General features: G+C 37.8%; 1 protein-coding gene across 3 annotated transcripts in view; it reads left to right on the plus strand.

The window, feature by feature from the left end:
* Positions 1-16,227, plus strand: part of rasa2 (RAS p21 protein activator 2) — a 47,149-nt gene extending 30,922 nt beyond the window's left edge. For all 3 annotated transcript variants that reach the window (XM_035524922.2, XM_081715931.1, XM_081715932.1), the window contains 9 exons: positions 85-171; positions 306-383; positions 508-581; positions 716-822; positions 5,214-5,296; positions 5,467-5,675; positions 5,902-6,005; positions 13,853-14,033; positions 14,189-16,227. In XM_035524922.2, coding sequence (XP_035380815.1) covers positions 85-171; positions 306-383; positions 508-581; positions 716-822; positions 5,214-5,296; positions 5,467-5,675; positions 5,902-6,005; positions 13,853-14,033; positions 14,189-14,219 — 954 coding nt within the window. In that variant the 3' untranslated portion in view covers positions 14,220-16,227. The remainder of the gene's footprint in view (positions 1-84; positions 172-305; positions 384-507; positions 582-715; positions 823-5,213; positions 5,297-5,466; positions 5,676-5,901; positions 6,006-13,852; positions 14,034-14,188) is intronic.
* Positions 16,228-19,096: the final 2,869 nt, after the last annotated feature.

Genomic DNA, 19,096 nt, shown 5'->3' on the forward strand with positions numbered 1-19,096 from the left:
CACACACATAGACATGCACAGACACATTTGTATTTTTAATGATTTGTTTGTTTGCTTTTGCTGTTATTGTGTACAATCTGTCAGGACCCCGACATGTCCCGAACTCTCACCCTCATCTCTAAAACCATCCAGACTCTGGGCAGCTGGAGCAGTCTGTCAAAAAGCAAACTGGTAAAAATACATAAATAGTGTAGACACACAGACAAATGAACACAAAGAGCAGTATTGAGGCTATGCATGTCTCTCCTAACTGTTTTTTTTTGTTTGTTTGTTTTTTCCTAACTGTTTATTTGTTTGTTTGACAGTCTAGTTTTAAAGAATCATACATGTATGATTTCTTCAAATTATTCCAAGAAGATAAATGTATAGAAAAAGTTAAAAAGGTAAGATTTACTGTTTTGCTATACTGACACAAGAATATGTACAATATTTTGCTGTGTGCTGAAGGCTGCAAGTATACATCAACTGTGCTAATTGCTCTTGTTTTTTCCCATTCTCCTGCTTTAGTTTTTAGATGATATCTCCTCGAACATAAGCAAAGGAACGAGTGGTGTGGAGGACTCAGTTGTGCTCAAGGAAGGGTTAGTCATCAGACACTTGAACATTGAAACACACTGTTGTAGATGAAGCTTCAAAACGTGAGCAATGAGTAGCACCAGTGGTTTTATGTTATTTAAAAAAAATAAAATAAAACATTGTGTGTGTCTGTCTTCAGAGAGGTATATAAGCGAACCCAAGGTAAAAAGCGTCTGGGGAAAAAGAATTTCCAGAAACGTTGGCTTCAAGTCACCAATCGGCAGCTGTCGTACCATAAGCAAAAAGGTGATTGACTATATGCTCGCGCCAACACAGCATATGTCTGCTTTCATGGCAGCCTTCCCATACAGAGTCTGGAAGAGCATGTTAAAATCAGGAGATGCAGAAGGCCACCAAAGGCATAGTTTCATGCATGTGCACTTTTGCAAATCTAAATATTTATCTGTGGTTCAATGGTTTCAAACACAAGTGCTATTATAGTACATATCTAGATGCCCTCAAAGGCTCTTTTCCACACACCCTCATGCACAAACCTCTAGGCCATAAGCAAAGGAAACCTCTTAAAATGTTGGCTTTAACCTCCTACTGCATCTGTGCCTTCTACAGCAGGCCCAATCTGGTATAATCTCATACATCACTTGATGGCATTGAATGTTCTTTAAATACAGTACAACAACTAACAACATAACATTTCTTAGCACTACTATAAGTACTTGCTTACCGTTCTTCAGCCATCTACATGCATTTCGCCAGAAATCCTACGCTGAATACAGCCTACACCAGAACACCCGAATACACCAAATCTGATTTCAGTACAGATTTTGTCATAGAAAATTCAATTATCATCAAAGCAACTGCGTGACCTGTTTAAATAGTATATAGAATGGTAATAAAGTTCATTTGCTTGCTCATGTCTTTGTATAAAAACACATGTTCCTTTCCTTTGTAACCTAACACAAAATAAGCAAGCTAGCTTGCTGAGATATGTAAATAAGATAACACAAAATGCACGTTACTCACATAGCAGTGTTCCCAAATAGACAGCCAACACCCTCCTTTCTTAGATTCCGTGGTTGCTGTTGGGCCATAAAGAATTGTGTTCTTTGACTGATGCTCGTTCACACTTATTACCAAGGCGTTAAGGGGGAAGGGGGCCCTATCCAATTACTTCACAAGTATATTCCAGGTGCAATCGGCATGATTGGCAGCTGTTTCCACAAATGGAGGACACTTAGACGATAATGTAGACACCTCACTAGCCTTATATGGTCACCCACTGTGTGACTTAGAGCCGTGTGCACAGCAAAACATCGCTTGTGTGTTGTAATCAGATAAAGTGTAGTGCATGCATGTGACACTGTTTGGCGAAACTGATGCAGTCATGGATACTGTTTTTAGTGAATAATGTTTTGATCATGCTTATTTTAGTTGAAGGTTGTGTGGAGTTGTTTGGGTACAGTTATGAGCTGGAAGCTGAGAGACAGTTAGTGGCATCTAGCATGGACTATCTACGATGTTTGCATCACAGATCACTGGATGTTTCCATCCAATGCTGTAAAAATTCATAATCCTGCTACAAATTGTAAGTATAAATGAGAACACTATTTCTTTACAATATTACAGCATTTACAGTATTTTCCCCAGCATTTACAGTATTACAGTATTTTCCCTTAATAACTATGATGCTATGAAGCTAAAATGGACTTTTATTAATTTGTTGAGCATTCTTGTTACTAAAACATCACAACAATCATGCACACACGATGTATAGTGACTGACATTTGGAGAGGTTTTGCACACTTTGAAGATGTCTAGGACAACTAGTGGAAAATACTGTGTACCTCCGGAGTAATTTCCTGAGTAATTTCATGTGTATGTTCAAAAGTGTTACATTTTTATTAGACAAGACCCTGGTGAATCAGGAATTTACAAAGGACAGGAACACGTTTTTGCGCAAAGAAGTGAACAAGCAAATAAAGAACTTTACTAGCATTTTATATACTTTTTAACATGTCATGCAGTTACTTTGATGGTAATTGAATGTTCTATGGCAATCTGAAGTTATCTTATACCGGAAGCATGTTTTAAAAGGACAGGTGTGATTGTTGTGGAAATTTACCAAAAAACCATGGTGTATTCAGCCTGAGATTTCTGGCCAATGGATGCATGTAAACAGCTGAGAATCAGTAAGCAGGTGTTTGTATTACTTCTAAGAAATGTTATGTTATAGATGTACTGTACTTTACAAATATTCAGTGCTATTAAGTGATTTGTTTGGGTATGCAGATCGTAACCGCTTGCAGGATCATTAGGGGCCAGGTGCAGCAACAAGTTTTAATGATGTTAAGGACACTGGATGAATAATTGCAGTCACTTGTTTCTCAAACATTTGTGAAGTATATGACATAGCAAGCCAGTTTCTCAATAGGTAAGAAGTTCTGTACTGCCAGTGCACTCTGGAGTTATCACTCTTCCATAAACCAAGTTGCTGCTTAGCAAGCAAAAGGTTTTCAGATTTCTGTACAGTAGACATTCCTCTACCCCTGTTCTGTCCATTTTGTGAGTTTGATGATGGCAGACACAATAAATATGTAGTCAAATTTGATTGTAGAGATTTCTAGTACAGAAACTCTTGATTGATTCCCCCCTTATTTCTTTCCTTACCAAGCTCTTTTCGCTCAATGCTTCCATTCTTCATGCAAAGAGTACAGTTTGTGTGGGTGTGGGTGTATGCAGCAGCATATGACTTTTTATTTTTGTGTGCATGTGTTTCAGTACTTGAATTGGATGTGGTATTTTCTCAGGAATAGCCAAAGCATAAAGAGAATCTCCCCTTCTCTTTCTCAAGAGCATTGATTATTCCTGGTGAGTTTTTCTGTGATGCTTGGCCCTAGTCACTGAGATATGTAAGCATGAAACTAAGTAAGGAGCAAGCAGTTTTAAAAGAATACAATGCATCATATGTTAACTTTTAATTGTAACTAAAATTGTCCTTAACAAAAATGGGGGAAAATGCACCAAATAAGCCAATATTTCTCTTGTATTTCACTGTTGTTTAGAAATGCAGAGACATTCAAAAGCCAAACAAGTAAAGAATAGTGTGACTATCATCTGTTAACAAATCCAGCATTTAGGAATGTACATATTAACATTGTTTTATAACAGTGAGTCACACCAAACCAATAATATAAAGCACATGTGTATTTAGTACAAACTAAAGTGAGGCTCATGTTCACACGAGTGCAGATAAAGAGGCATGAGAAACAAATATAAAAACAGCTATTGTCAACAACCTTAATAACCAAAGGCAAAAAAACAAACTGTTAATTTATTAATTGTTTATATATTGTATAAGTTGTTTATTGTATTTATTTATTGTATTTGCTGGAAGTTCTGTGAGCAATACATTACAGTATTTGTTGAGAAAAATCAAAAGTATGGATCTAAAGTTCTTGTATTATTACTCCAAGCGTTTAATCATTTAATAAATGTAATGGTTTTGCCCTTCCTGGGCATTGCAGATCCCATAGTGACATCCTTCCATGTGCTTACTTATTTTGTGTTTTTTCCATTTCTGCTTCCTTGTTCGGTTCTCCACCCTTGATTGTTTTTGACCTGTTCCTAGTTATGATTGTTAGTCTCTGTATCTTAAGTCCTGTGTTTTGTTTCCCCCATTTTCATTCTTTGTATATGCACCCTGTTATTCCCCTTGTGAGCTTTTCTATTGTTAGCCTGCTCGTTGTACTCCTTTTTTCAGTTTACTTGCTTTCGGTTTATTGTCTCTTTCCATTTTGTTTGTCTCCCCTTTTGAGGTTCCATTAGCCTATGTTTTCTTTCTCTGTTAATTTAAGTTTATCCAGATGTCTACCCATTATGTTAATAAAAAACTATCGCTTACACGCTTGCATTCGACCCTGCCTCCCCTGCCTGACTCACTGTTACTATATCATTTAATATGTGATTTAAAAGTTAAATCAGAGTCTAGACATGTCTCACACTCGCTCATGACAGTCTTGCAGGAAATGCCGGAAAATTGGGGAAAACAAATTATCGGATATGTGCCTTCACTTGTCACTTTTTTTCTGTTGCTTTGAAATCATGTCAGACAAGATCATCATATTTTTATGAATTTTTGACCTACACAAGTTCAGCTTTTGATTTCTGATGTGGATTTCAGTTTAATAAACACTGGCATTCCTGATTTTGACAACTTTTTTACAATTACAAACATTGTATATTTTGGAAGTTGTTTGAGGCTCCGACATCTTGCTAAGCTAATGTTAGTTAATGGTGCTGCCTATTGACAATTCAATGACCTGGATGGAGTGAGCTATGTCAAATCACAGACAAGTATTCTCATCTCTCTGAGAGAGAATGAAGCCTAACACCATCTCCTGATTTTCAGTGCTTACCACTCAGACACTAAGGTAGGCTATTAGTTTAGCATTGAAGGCTAGCCTGGTGAGGCCAATGAGGCCAAGTTATTACTATTCTAGCTAGCTGTGTAGGTAAGTGTTATTTAATACATGCTGTGAAATGTAGCTAATCAACATAGTTTTTTAGTGGCCCACACATGGACGTTGTTTATTTTAAATATTTTTTATAGAGAATCTTAATGTGCCTATAGAATGGTAAACATATATTTGCTTCTTCTCTATATATTTGTGTATTTGCAGGGAAGGATCCACTCTGTGTCATTCCTGTGCAAAACATCCGGGGAGTTGAAAAACTGGATGAGGGTGCCTTCAACCGTAAAAATGTGAGTTTCAGCCTGTGTGCAATTCTGAGCAGGTTCATTAGAGGAGCGTGCATGCCCTTTTAATGGGAGGTCACCTTGGCATCAGTACTGGGTCCTCCATGCCTCCAGAATTCAACTGCCAGAGGTTACACTTTATTAAAACTTGCTCTCTGCTGCTTTTCCCCCCACAGATGTACCAGGTAATCCACAGTGAGAAGCTTCTATATGTGCAGGCTGGTAACTGTGTGGAGACTAGTGAGTGGATAGAAGTCCTGAACCAGGTTAGCCGCTGTAACCCTGAACGACTCAGCGTTTTCCACCCATCAGCCTATGTGAATGGAGCGTGGCTCTGCTGCAAGGGGACTGTGGAAAGTGTTCCAGGCTGCAAGCCCTGCACTGCGTATGAAATAATATACTGTCACCCCTTTTGTTTTATTTTTGGCATTTGCTATGCTGCAAACAAACGTGTGTGTGTGTGTGTGTGTGTGTGTGTGTGTGTGTGTGTGTGTGTGTGTGTGTGTGTGTGTGTGTGTGTGTGTGTGTGTGTGTGTGTGTGTGTGTGTGTGTGTGTGTGTGTGTGTGTGTGTGTGTGGGGGGGGGGGGTGTCTATATGGTTTGTTCTGTAGATCCACCCTGGCTAACATCCAGCTGGAGATTGATTGTGATAGGGAAACGGAGCGGATCTTCTCCCTATTCAACACCAGTTTGCCCCGATTGCAGAAGATGGAGGGTGAGTGGGACCTGGTGGACCTCATGAGTTTTCAGTGGTCATTTTCTGGACACACTGTTCTTTTTGAAGCAATGGTGGTCGAGGTAACCTAGTCGGTAGGACTTTGGCCATTCAGTCAGAAGATTGTGGGTTCAAATCCTGGATCAACCTTGCAGCCACTGTTGAGCAAGGCTCCAGGGGTGCTCTACAATGACCCTAGCTTCCAAAAAAAGAAGCTGGGATATGCAAAGACTGCACTTCATTGCCTTGTAGTAAGCAATGACAATACAGATTAATCTTAATATTGCTATAGAATAAGACTGTATTAGTCTGCCATGTTATATTCACTTGGAGTCTTGATGGCCTACCCTAAAATCTATATTGTATTATAGATAGAGGGATAGATGTAGTCGAAATTTCAGGGAATTACACAAGGTTCACAGAGAAACAGGATGTTTCTCACTCTGTGTGGTATGTATCAAGGAGATTCACTGTCGCCACTGCTGTTCTGGATAAGCCTGAATCCTCTCAGGCAGATTATCAAAAAAAGTAGGTATGGGTGAAATTCAGGAGCAGAACTACCATCAGCCACAACCCTGTACACAGGGAATAAAGTTCTCAGTTGAAACAATGGACTTCTGTTGATTGTATTCCAAAGAGGACAAGGCATGGACACATGTCTTTTTCCAACTACCTCTGCTTTTTTACAGCTAGGGATGCAGCAATATTGAATTTTGTTAGCCAATACAATAACTGATCATTAGCACCTTTTTCTGGCCAGTAGCAGTCTTAACTGATCATTTTACCAGTATTCATTTAAAATCAAGTTCAAAGTAAGACATTAAACTCTAAATAATTTAATAAATGTTATTATTTTAAAACCTTTCTCAAATGTTTAGTGCAGTTTTATGCCTTTAACTGGTGCAGGTATAAGAGAGCCTATTGCTGCAAAGCCCCCAGAATAAACATTACTGCAAAACTACACAGCCACCAAATATTTTTTTTAATAAATAAACAGCCTACATTTTTAAAAATGAGACCTAAAGTAAACAGAAAGTATAATCTATTGGAGAGAGAAACATTATCATCTGTTATTGAACCATTAACAATCAATTCAAAATTGTCCTTGTGTACAAATAATTCATAAGCCACCTTTATTGGACCACTATTGAAAAGTTAAGGGAAGCGACTACAAGGTGGAAGAAAGTGTCCATTCTTTTAAAATAAATAAATAATTACAGATAATCCTATCAAGAGATGGAAAGACTGAAGGACACCCCAAAGGCACTGATCATGGCAGGACATGATCAAGCACTAGGTCAATCAAGCAGAAGTGTGTCACGCCAGAGAAGAGCCAAGATGTAGACAGTGCAAATGAGCTTCTGAGACAATCCAGCACCTAGTAGCATGGAAAGCATATACTGAGAGACAATATGTACAAAAACATATGCAAGATTTATGAGCTAGACCACCCCAAATTCAAATCGGAAGAATCACAAAGTCTAAGTGAACAACAAGGCTAAAATACTATGGAGCCTCCAGAGCCATGCAAATGTGCACATACTGGCAGTCCAAAGTGGTGGAAATATCTAATCACTGCATACCATAAACACTGCACCAGACCTTCAGTGTTGAAGAGGCTCTTACCCAGTCATCTAGCGATCACAATTTTGGCACTTGTCCAAGTCACATAAATGGGCATGCTTTCCCAGTTTAACTGATCCAACACAAACATTTCCAACACTAGGTGTATGGACATGTATGTGTGAGTGTGTGTTTGTCCTTGTGCAAGTAAATAATATGTGAGTAAATGTTCACAGAAAAATCTACATATGTGTGGCCTGGCTGTGTGTCGTCCCCTCTATTTTCATACTTGGCGGTGTTATATGCCACTCCTAGTACCTCACTGGGCAGATTATCTTGCTAGATTTTTATGTTAGGTTCTCTGGCAGCTATTGTGTGACTTTTTAGATGCTCCTTTACTTTGTTGCAATTAGCAAAGTTAGCTTGGTGACACCAACAAAACCAGAATGATCACTTCAAGTAATTAAGCCATATACAAGGCAATGCAAGGTTCTTTGGCATATGCCCTATATTTACTTTTAATGTACTGTACTGCTCAAAGTATATCCTAGTGTGACTGTCACTATGCCGAACTGTAATTTTAAAGAGTCGAAATATCAAAATATTTGCATGTATGTGCTGTGGACATTGGTGGCATGAAAATATGTCTCATATTTTATTGCTTTTCTGAAATCAATAGCAGTAAACATCTGGATGTACTCTATACTGTTAAATGAATAGTTTATATCCACTTCAAATGTGTAGCTCAAAGTTGGCTAATCAAAATAGCTAACCTGGTTAGCATTGGGGTAAATGACACCTGCCATCATTGCACTGTGTGATCACTGTGTTGTGCTTAGGTGTCCTTATGTTCTTGTAATCCTATTTTGGAAACCTCAGGGGAAGTAAGTTAACCAGTCATTAACCAGTAAAATGTTTCAATTGCTTATTTAGATCCCCTAGTAGCAGATCACCTAGTGGGGCTGGCATAGGTTAGCAACTCATGGCAACACCATCCATGGTTTGTTCAACCATGTGCATGCAACCTATCTGAGCTACAGTGAGGCAAATAAATACAATACCCCATGAGTCTGTGAGATCAGTGATGAAAGAGGAGGATTACATGGCACTTGACTTTGGAACAGTTTTGACTATGACAAAGGAGATAAGCATAGAAGCAACAATAGTGGTAGGAGAACGAAAGAGGCTGGAGGTGTGGGTGTGGGTACAGATGGAGAAAGGTGATGTCAGCAAAGGGACCAAGTATTTATCAAGGAAAAAGGTGTTTGCATAAGGGAGTACAGGGGCTCCACATTGAACAATACTTGCTAATTGGTGGAAGTCCAGTTACATTCCACAGTTCGCTGCATATCAGAGGAAAATTCCAGCACAGGTATACAAGAAGGTGAAACTGATGTTAGCCAGAGGAATAGTGGAGAGCAGTATGTAATGTTTGTCACGGGATCAATGGAGACATAATCAGTTGCTTAGCACATTAGCATGTTTATTCAATAATAAGCACTCTGAAGTTAATACTTTGTCTACCAGTGATATGAATAAAGCAGTTAGGTTCATGCGTGAGGCACAGATTTGTCTGTTAAGACATGAGTCATTTGGTCTGCCCATCCCTTTAGAACACAGTCTGGTATATTGTCAGGACCTGCAGCTTTCCGTGGATTTAATTTCCTTAGGGTCCGGTTGATATCTCCTGGTCTAGACTTGCTACAAGAACATCAGGATGCGGTATGGCTTTCATTGCAGGTATATTGTTAGAAGCCTAGAACCTACTGAAATAGTTGTTGAGACTGTTTAGAAAGTCACTTTTACCATCACAGGCTTGAGGAATAGATCTGTAGTCCGTGACAACCTGAATTCTCTGCCAGTCTCTTAGTGTCTATGGTTCTGAAAGTGTCCCTATATTTTTTTGACTATAGGTTCTTTTTATCCTTCTGATGGCCTTGTGCAGACCCAAGGGCAAGAGCACTGCCAGATTTAAAGGCTGAATTCCTTTCTTTCAGCAATGCCTGAATCTCAGATGTCATCCATGGTTTCTTGTTTGCCCGGACAGTGATGTAGAGCTTATTCCTGTGGGCACAGAAATATGTATCAACATTTCATCTCTGTGGCACAATGGATCTATGAAAGACGAATAGATTTATTATACATATTCAAGTTTCAAGTTTGGTTTATTTGTCACATACATAGTCATACACAGTATAACTCGCAGTGAAATGGTTGAGTGCTCTGTCCAAACTGAGGAAAAAGAAAACAGGGATGCATAGTGAAATATATATTCTATATATATCTATATCTCTCTCTCTCTCTCTCTATCTATCTATCTATCTCTCTATCTCTCTATCTCTCTATCTCTCTATCTCTCTCTCTATCTCTCTATCTCTCTATCTCTCTATCTCTCTCTCTATCTCTCTATCTCTCTCGATGTCCTGAAAAAAGGGAGCAGAAATTCAAATGGTCAAGCAGGGGTGATGAGCCCTGAGTTAGTGTCGTTTTATTGTTGTGTTTGCTAGACATCATGGAGCCACAGAGTTCCTGGTTCCTGTCCATGGACAGGAGGTGAGACAACTCAACCTTACCAAAACAATTTTGTTCAGAGGAATAAGGTGTAAACAATCTTTGCTACAATGCAGGTGTATTTAAGACCTGTAGAGATGGGTGCTAGTGTTTAGTTCGTAAAGCCAATATGGAACTGGTGGTATTGAGCATGCATTAATGGTGACATTTGAGCTGTGTACTGCATTAGACACCATGGAGGCCAGTTTGGGTTTACATTTAAAGACATTTGGTTGGATTAAAAGTGAGTTTGGAGGGGACTGGGGATGGGACACGAAACCTCGCTGTTGAACCTTCTGGAAGTGTTGTGGGCTTATTTCAGCAAAACGCTTATGAAGGGAGATGCCTACGTGATGACCCCTGTGAAGAGTTGTGATGTGGTTATGGAATGAAGTTCATGTGAAACTCCAGTGGTTTGGCACAGGATACTTCACATCTTGTCCCGTGACTAATTACAGTGCATACCTGCAAACGTGTACACAATTTGTATAGCATGTACACATGCTGCCACGATTTGAAACTCTGCGAAAAGCTTGTGGCACTTATGAGTTTGGTTTGCAGGTGCGATACAGAAGATGAGGCTTCTTTTTTCTTTTCTTTTTTTCTTTGGAAAACCAGCAGATACGCCAATTGACATTCATTTGAAATTGTCAGTACCTTAGTAGCTTTGAAGTCTCCAATGTGATCTGAATACCATCACTGAGAGCCTTCTCTCCATCTTGATGGCAGTTTTGCCTTGAGTTAAATGGGTGGATGTGTTGCATTTGAAATAAATACTATCAGTATATGTTCAGTCTATTAGCAGAGAAGTAACTAATTAACATGAATTACTATGTTGTTTCTTGTCTAAATGTAGGTTTCTTGTCTAAAATGTAGGTTAGGCTAGAGTCAGTGTCAGGTAAACATGTTGTATGGTTTACTACAAACTTTCACAAGTGCTTCCAAAATTATTCTTTGTTTATACTACATTTTTAGCAATGTGACTTTGCAAAACATGTTTTGTATTTACACACGCAGGCAGATGCAGAGGTAAATAACCAAGTTTAAATTTAGTACAGACTAAAACAAGGTTATGAACTTAAACCAATGTGTGTTGACTGACTTCATTTAATGTATAGATTTCAGTATGCATTTGCATCTAAAAATAATTTGGTAAGTAAATTGTTTAAAGAATTACCAAATAAAAGCAAATGGAGTCAAAACTGTTTTTGGAAGAGTTATGGAAGAATGAAGAGCTGAGAAATCAAAGTACAAACATGAAATAGTAATGTCGTCATGTTCCATGTGAAAATAGTAATTTAGTTGTGTTCCATATTATAAGTTCACAGCTAGAAGTTTGAAAAATGGAATAGACATGAATACATGACAATAAAGGTCATTTAAAAAAATTGAAATGCTATGAAGGCTATGTTCACATTCCAAACCATATTGTTCAGTTCTGACATTTTTGCCTAATTGGATTGACCCATCTTGATGGTTCACATTATAGACAGTTAAAGGTCACTGTATGAATGTGAACAAGTCTGTCCTCTGAAACGGCATGCATGCTAGGATTGATACATTTTTGTACAAGTCACTTGCATCACCAACAACATAAAAACATCTTATTTGTGAGATGATTCATGGTATTAAATCTGGTAGCCACACTAGAAACTCACCAATGCATTGCATTTGGTTCTGGAGGACAGCAAATGGTCAGATGTACATAAGGTTCAGAAGATGAAAAAATCCAGACAACTTTTTCTGTTTTCACAGCTACTGTTACTGCTGTTGCTCTCCTGCATTATTGTTTTGACAATGACGGCGCTAAGTGCATGCATATAGTAAAAAATTTACAAGCATGCCAACCTGACCGTTCTCAAGTTGTATGTCCACAAATTGGATACAAATCTGATTTACATGAGAAGGTAATTATATCTTGTTATAATGGCACCTGTCAAGGGTTCTGATATATTGGGCAGCAAGTGAACAGTCAGTTTTTGAAATTGATGTGTTTGAAACAGGAAAAATGGGCAAGTATAAGGATGTGAACGACTTGGACAAGGGCTAAACTGTGATGGCTAATTGACAGGGTCAGAGTCCAAAGCCCACTGATGTGTGTGGAGACCAAAGTATAGCTTGTCTGGTGTGATCCCCCAGAAGAGATATTGTAGCACAAATTGCTGAAAAAGTTAATGCTTGCTATGATAGAAGGGTGCCAGAACACAACTTGCTGTGTTGGGCTTTGTAGCTACAGATTGCATAGCCACATCTCATGGGCATCAGAACTGGACCATGGAGTAATGGACCAAGGTGGCCTGGTCTAATGAATTATGGTTTAACATCATGTTGACATCCACGTGTTGCTTATCAAGGGAACCTTAACTCTGGGCAATGTTCTGCTGGGAAATGTTGGATCCTGACATTCCTATGGATTTTACTTTGATGCCACCTACCTAAACATTGTTGCAGACCAAGTACACACCTTCATGGCAGCAGTATTCCCAAACATGAATTTGAGTTGAATTGTCCTCTGAATTTCAGTTTGATTAAGCCGGAATCATGCTTGAGATGTGCTAGAAAACAAGTTGGATACATGGAGGCTCTAACTCACAGCTTAAAGGACTTAAAGTATCAGCTGCTAACAACTTTGTCAGGTGTTTTTAGTGTTGTATGTAATACACAGTCATTAATAGTAGTTCTTGCATTATGGTGCCTAGTTTTACTCTGTTGCATAAAAAAATCTATTTAACTGCTGTAAACTACAAAAGGGCACATATGAATGGGTGCCTAGCATGGGGAAACACTTGCAGAACTACAGTATGGTTATATAACAACAAGGCCTTCAGATAAAGATCTTGGTAAAGAAAAAGTCTTGATAAAAGTCTTGGTAAAGAAAAAGTGTGGCCTAGGAAAACTAAATCTTGAATAGTCTTGGAAAAACATAAAATTAAAGGACTATGAATTTTGGATTTTTATTTCTTTATTTTTTGGTAATACCCTTGTGACAGCCTGAGTGCCACAGGGCAAGGAGCAGTGTGCACAGACCTCTCTTGACGAAGACAGACATTTATTCAAACACAACGAAACACACACACACAAACAAAAAACAACGTTGCAGTGTGATATAAACAATACATAAACCTGAGAACAACTTGAACATTGAACATGACAAGATACAATGACCAATGAGTTACAAAACACAGGGGTTTACATAGATGGAACAAACAATGTGCAGGTGTGTGCTAACAAGGTGTGAGCAGTCAACAAATCGGTCAACAAACACGACTCCATGCCGTACCATGTGATCGAGATGTGCTGAGATGGACTAAAGCCCACATATTGCAAGCCACCCAGGGAGAGCCCATGGAAGCGAAGCCGTTGAGGCAGTTTTTGTAGTTGTATGTTCATCTATTAAAAAAGTAGTCCATTTGGCTTACTTAACACTGACATGCTGAATTATGAAAAACATGCTTTACATTTTCTTTTCTATAAATATTTTTATTTATACTTGGATTGCATATGCTTTATTAATATCCTAGGGGTCATTTTTGCTGCAGGTGTTATCATTTCAGAAATCCCTGAATGCTTGTGAATTGAAGTGACACAAACAAAATAGAAAGCCATGACAACATAAATTATGAGGGTACACTTGATCTTACCTACATAGCCTACATTTGAAAGCTGGAGGGCCTAACAAAGTAACTATTAAACATTACCTAAAGTAATTGTGCATGCATGTGTGTGCCTCGTAGATGCATGTGCCAGTATGTCGGTGTATCTGGGTCAGCAGAAAGAGCAGGAGGAGTATTCAGCCTTTATTATACAGGACCCAAAAGAGACCTTCCGTACGATAAAAGAGATCCGAGATGTTGTGGAAGAGTTGACGGCTCACCATGCTGCCAAAGGAGCACTCTCAGTCCAACCTGGCACCATGTAAGACCCCTACATTTTTGGTTAACTATTATCAACTCACAATTAAACATTAATCAATTATTTTTTGTCAAAATGTCTGGGAGTTCTCTAAAATTAATTCCAGTCTGATTTCACATCACTCATTTTTTTACTGGCATTCTTTTTTCTGTTTACAGTGAGAATCCCATTGTGGGGAAAATGTCTTAACAGCTCTGCCTCTGTGAATGCTCTCAGTGCCACCTAGCTAATGGTGCTGTGTTATCAGCAACAGAGTGAAACAGCCCAGACTGCATACCTGAAGAATGTCAAGAGGTGCCCAGATGTGCCCAGAAGTGGGTAGTGACCAGCTGGGTGCTGGTATAGTCTGGTTTCCTGATCCAGTTTAACGAAAGAGGCCATTCAAGAAACTGGCAGCTCAGGTCATCTAGTACATAAATCTTTCCTTCTTCTCTGTGCCTGTCTACCCTAAAGCTTGAATGAATGAGGGGGTGTTTGTTAATTTACTTCATCTGTTCGCACAAATGAAAACAAACCCTCAATTGGCTCTCCTTGCTGTCCTCACACTGTAACAGATTAGACAGTAAACGGAGTCTGAGAGAATATGGCTGCTAAAGTATGAACTAGATCTTCAGTTTTTGTTTCTCAACAATTGTTTAGACTGCGTTGAGTTTTAGTACATGCCTTTTTAAAGGTCAACACTGTGGGGAAACAATGTATGTCAGGGAATATTGCTTCCATTCTATTCTCTGTAGTCTTTTCTTTTTCTCTACATGGTATATCATTTTGTACATGAAGTTGTGAAATTATGGCTTATAAAATCAGTGGATGTTCTTACAATCCTACACGTGCCTTTTTGATTAGGGACTAACACAAAAGCACTTTAGATATTTGGTATATTCCAAATGAAATTGTTTTAGATACTTGGTATCTTTTTTCAACTTTATTGATCAGTTAAATGATCACTGCTTACATTGTTGTAGATAACATTCATATTCTGTAGATAGCATTCATATTATGTAGGGATTGAATAGCTATTTTTCTTAAGCCAAAGAAGTTGTTTTGTAGTGTTTGATTTAAGAGTATAAGTTTTAATGCAGTTTTTCAGGAAAAGGAAAATGGTTATCTGTTTGTTTGTTATTGGGTAACATGACAATATACATTTATCTTTTTTATGCATGTGGATACACAGTTAGGTCTACTTTGTGATTTTGCAAAAAGATTTTGGCTTTTTTCAGTTGTAGTTATTTAATCAGACCTCCTTACCTACTTAGTTGTGAACATGTAAAATATTCATTAATACAACCAAACATTATCTCGCCTTTTACAAGCATCCCCTCCTCAGACAGTGATTGACTACTTTTGTTCTCACAGCCTATTCAGACTATATCAGACCAGACATTTCAGTCTCTCATTTGTTGTTATATGAGCCACAGTTAAAGGTTTTAATGTCTTTTTTTATTGCTTCAAAACTCAAAACATTCATGGAAAGATTCAAAAGAAACTTTGCCTTTTCTTTTTATTTATTTTAATATTTTGTAAATGCAGCATGGATAAGTGATGTTCGAAATCATGGTTTAATGGTACGTCATATGTCTGTGGTACTAGGAGGATCTACTGAGATGTGAATATTTCTGGTAGCATTTATTAAGTCATTAGTGGTACAGCTAGGAGAGTCCCTTTATAGTAGTTTACTCTTTTGGTTTTCATTCTGTGCTGGTGGCTACTTAAGTATGCTCCTGCTGCCTCACATTTATTGAATCATAAATGAAGGATCCCTCTGTGGTCTGTTGTTTTCCAGTTTGTCATCCTGCCAAAACCATTTTTATAATGCATGAAAAATCATGCAGTGGCCTTTAAGAAAAACCTAGTGCTAATGATGGAATTTGTTTACTATTCTATATTTAGCACTTAAAAACTGATGTTTATTCTACGATGTTGCTTGTATGTAAAGTGGGTGATTGGCCTATTTTAAAGACCATAAAGATTTGAATGAAGATGCATTCTGTTTTAGAACATGAACATAGTAAATGTTCTGTAAGCACAATAGAGATGATTTTTTTTTAGCAGCATCGTGGGAGACCATTTCTCTCTGTGTTACTGTCTTGTTTCAGTTTTTTTTCCTATTTAAACCTTTAATATAGATGTTTTCTAACAAATTCTAAATTTTCCTATTGCTTGTTCTAAAAATTTGCAATAAAATCTTTTTCCAACTTATTTTCATAGTCTGGCATTTGTTTTTGTCTTATTTTTTTTCTTACAGGCAGTGGTAGCACAGTGGTTAAGGTACTTTACCAGTAATCAGAAGGATGCTAGTTCAAGCCCCACCACTTGCCAAGTTGCCACTGTTGGAGCATGGCAATTACCCCTCAATTGCTTGAGTTGTATTCAGTCATAATTGTAAGTGGCTTTGTAAATGCCATAAATGTAATGAGCCCTTGCAGCAAGAAACCATATTGCAATAATCTCCCCTTTTTGTGTAATCCATTTTACATTAAAACGAGTTTTTCCATTAACATTACATTAAAATGCTTTTTATTATTGTTTTTATTTTGTAGAATATGGAAAATGTAGAGAGGAATATGTAGAGTATGGCTTTCGTTGCAAGAGCTCAAATAATGAGCTCATAATATTCTTATTTACATATTCTTATATATTTGGAACAGTAACACTCATACTCAAATTCCATATTATACATAGAAAATGTCCACGTCATCCATTTTATAGTCTTCCTTAATCAGTAATATAGAAAAAATAGGAACAGAACCCTCAGGTAGCTCTTAGCTGCTTTATCAGTAATGCTCTGATTAACTTGTACCTCATGGCACACAGATGGCTTACAAAAAGGAGGAAAAAAAAACCCAAACAAAACACACACACACACACACACACACACACACACACACACACACACCCATATATATATATTTGATTGGCACTATTGAATGCTAACCAGCCTATACAAAATGGGCTATTATCAGTAATTTTGCACCTGTGATTCACTTAAGTTTGCTTGATAACATCTACAATTTATTATACTTAAGCTAACATGTTTAAATCTGCTAATGATCTGTAAATGGTGAGAGTCAGCATAATTACTTTGTAATGAGAATTTATTTGGTACCTGATTGAGAGACAAATTTCCCCACAGCTGCTATAGCTTGCTCTGCCATGCTTCTCCCTGAATTCACTCTATAGAGGGGGGGCTGGGCCCATTTTGCAGGAAATTCACAAAAGTTACAAAATTCCCCATATTTCAATCAGTGGGAATCACCTTGAACCTTTGTGAAAAAACAAGTGATCCATGGAGACCCACCATGCAACTTGATGGTGATTTAAAGGATCGTCTTACAAAATCTTGGTGCCCGTTACCAAAGGATACCTTCAGCTGTCTTGTGAATTCCATGCTTCAACAACGTATCTCTCCATCCCAAGATCACATTTTCACATTCTACATTTCCCAAAGTTATATTTGTGCCGTTGAACTGTTTTCTTCTATGGACCTACAGTGCCACCCAGTGACAATCATGCTGTACCCTCAACTTTTGTGAACCTTCAAGTATAAGGACCAGCATGGTTCAAAATATATGTATACATTTGAGATGAGAAGTTTGGCTCAGTATGCATAATGACATAGAACTGTGTCATAATCCTAAATATTGACAAATTAGTATAGCCATCAAATTATCTGGCTCCTATTTCCTTATAAATTTTATGTGTTTCTCTTCTTTAATTTTGTTTTCTTTATGCCATGTGTCTTCCAGGATAAAGGAAATGTATCTGTGTCTTTTGTAACCTTATTTAAGCCAGTTCAATGAATGTTTTAGTTGCTATTATTAAATTGTATCCTCATGAGCCTAGCAAATGAACATGAGAAACTTTGAATTAAACATGGTTGTGCTCAGGTGAACTAGTATGCTAATAATGTTTTGTCATAGTGTGCTATGGGAGCCAGATTTACAATGCCTCAGGTATAAAATTATTGAAGGACATGTATCCCTGTCTAGGCTGTGAGGCCTTAACAAGGAAAAAGTATGATGACAATGGCTAGTGGATTGTTAATGTAAATGTAAAAAAAAAAAAAAAAGAAACAAACACAAATAGTAGTCTTTTTTTGTGTATTAGTGTATAATACAGAGGTTTGTATTTACTCAAAAACACACTGGTGCAATTTGCTTCAGGAGTGACCCAGGCCAAAACAACAAACAAGACCTACACTAATGAAAGAAAATACACACTAAATAATCCTTACAACAAGAAGATTATTACTTAAACAGGCAAAACCCACACCCAACAAAAATGGTGGCCAATGCCTACTGCCAGTATCCAACACCAAAGTAGTATACACCAAACAATATCTACACTGTACACTATCTATACAATATGTACAGCAACCAAAGTAGGAAGGATGAAGCAAAATGATGTCCAAATGGGGGCGAAAAAGGTCAAACACAAAAATCACATGAATACCAAACGCAAGCCAAAAACGATCTTTACAATAACAACTCCTTCCTGTTTTACTGCCTCCCTCTCTCATCTGCTTCCGGGGCACCACCCTAAATGTGGGGAAATGATTATCAGTTATTAGCGATAAATCATGTACTCTCACAGTACAGCTTTGACACTGCTTCCTGTTTTTGAAACTGTTTCATGCAAAGAACACCTCTGTTTTGACATAGTAGCCCTTACTGTTTGTAGCTGTTCATCAATTTTTTCCTTGGACTTAGTCGAAGAAAAGAGCTACAGCTACTTACAAGGTGCACATTGCAAATCTGGTAAAAGGCGTTGTTTTAGATTGCGCATACTGATTTCACGCATTGCATACAAAAAAAGTGTTTTCTTAATATACATTACATTTTGCTTAAGAACAGTATGTCTTGTACTGTCACAGTGTAATTAATCCAATACAATGCTGGTTAATGCTGTTTCATTGGTTCCAGAAGTCTAAGAACAGAGTTGCAACTATTTACAAGGTGCACATTGCAAACCTGGTAAAAGACATTAAATTTTTCTTAAAAACAGTATGCCTTGTACTGTGTATTTAGTCCAATACAATACTTGGAAATGTTGTTTTGTTGTGTTCAGAC

Source organism: Electrophorus electricus, chromosome 6, assembly GCF_041902795.1.
Source record: "Electrophorus electricus isolate QZ-2024a chromosome 6, ASM4190279v1, whole genome shotgun sequence".
Taxonomy (NCBI): Eukaryota; Metazoa; Chordata; class Actinopteri; order Gymnotiformes; family Gymnotidae; genus Electrophorus; species Electrophorus electricus.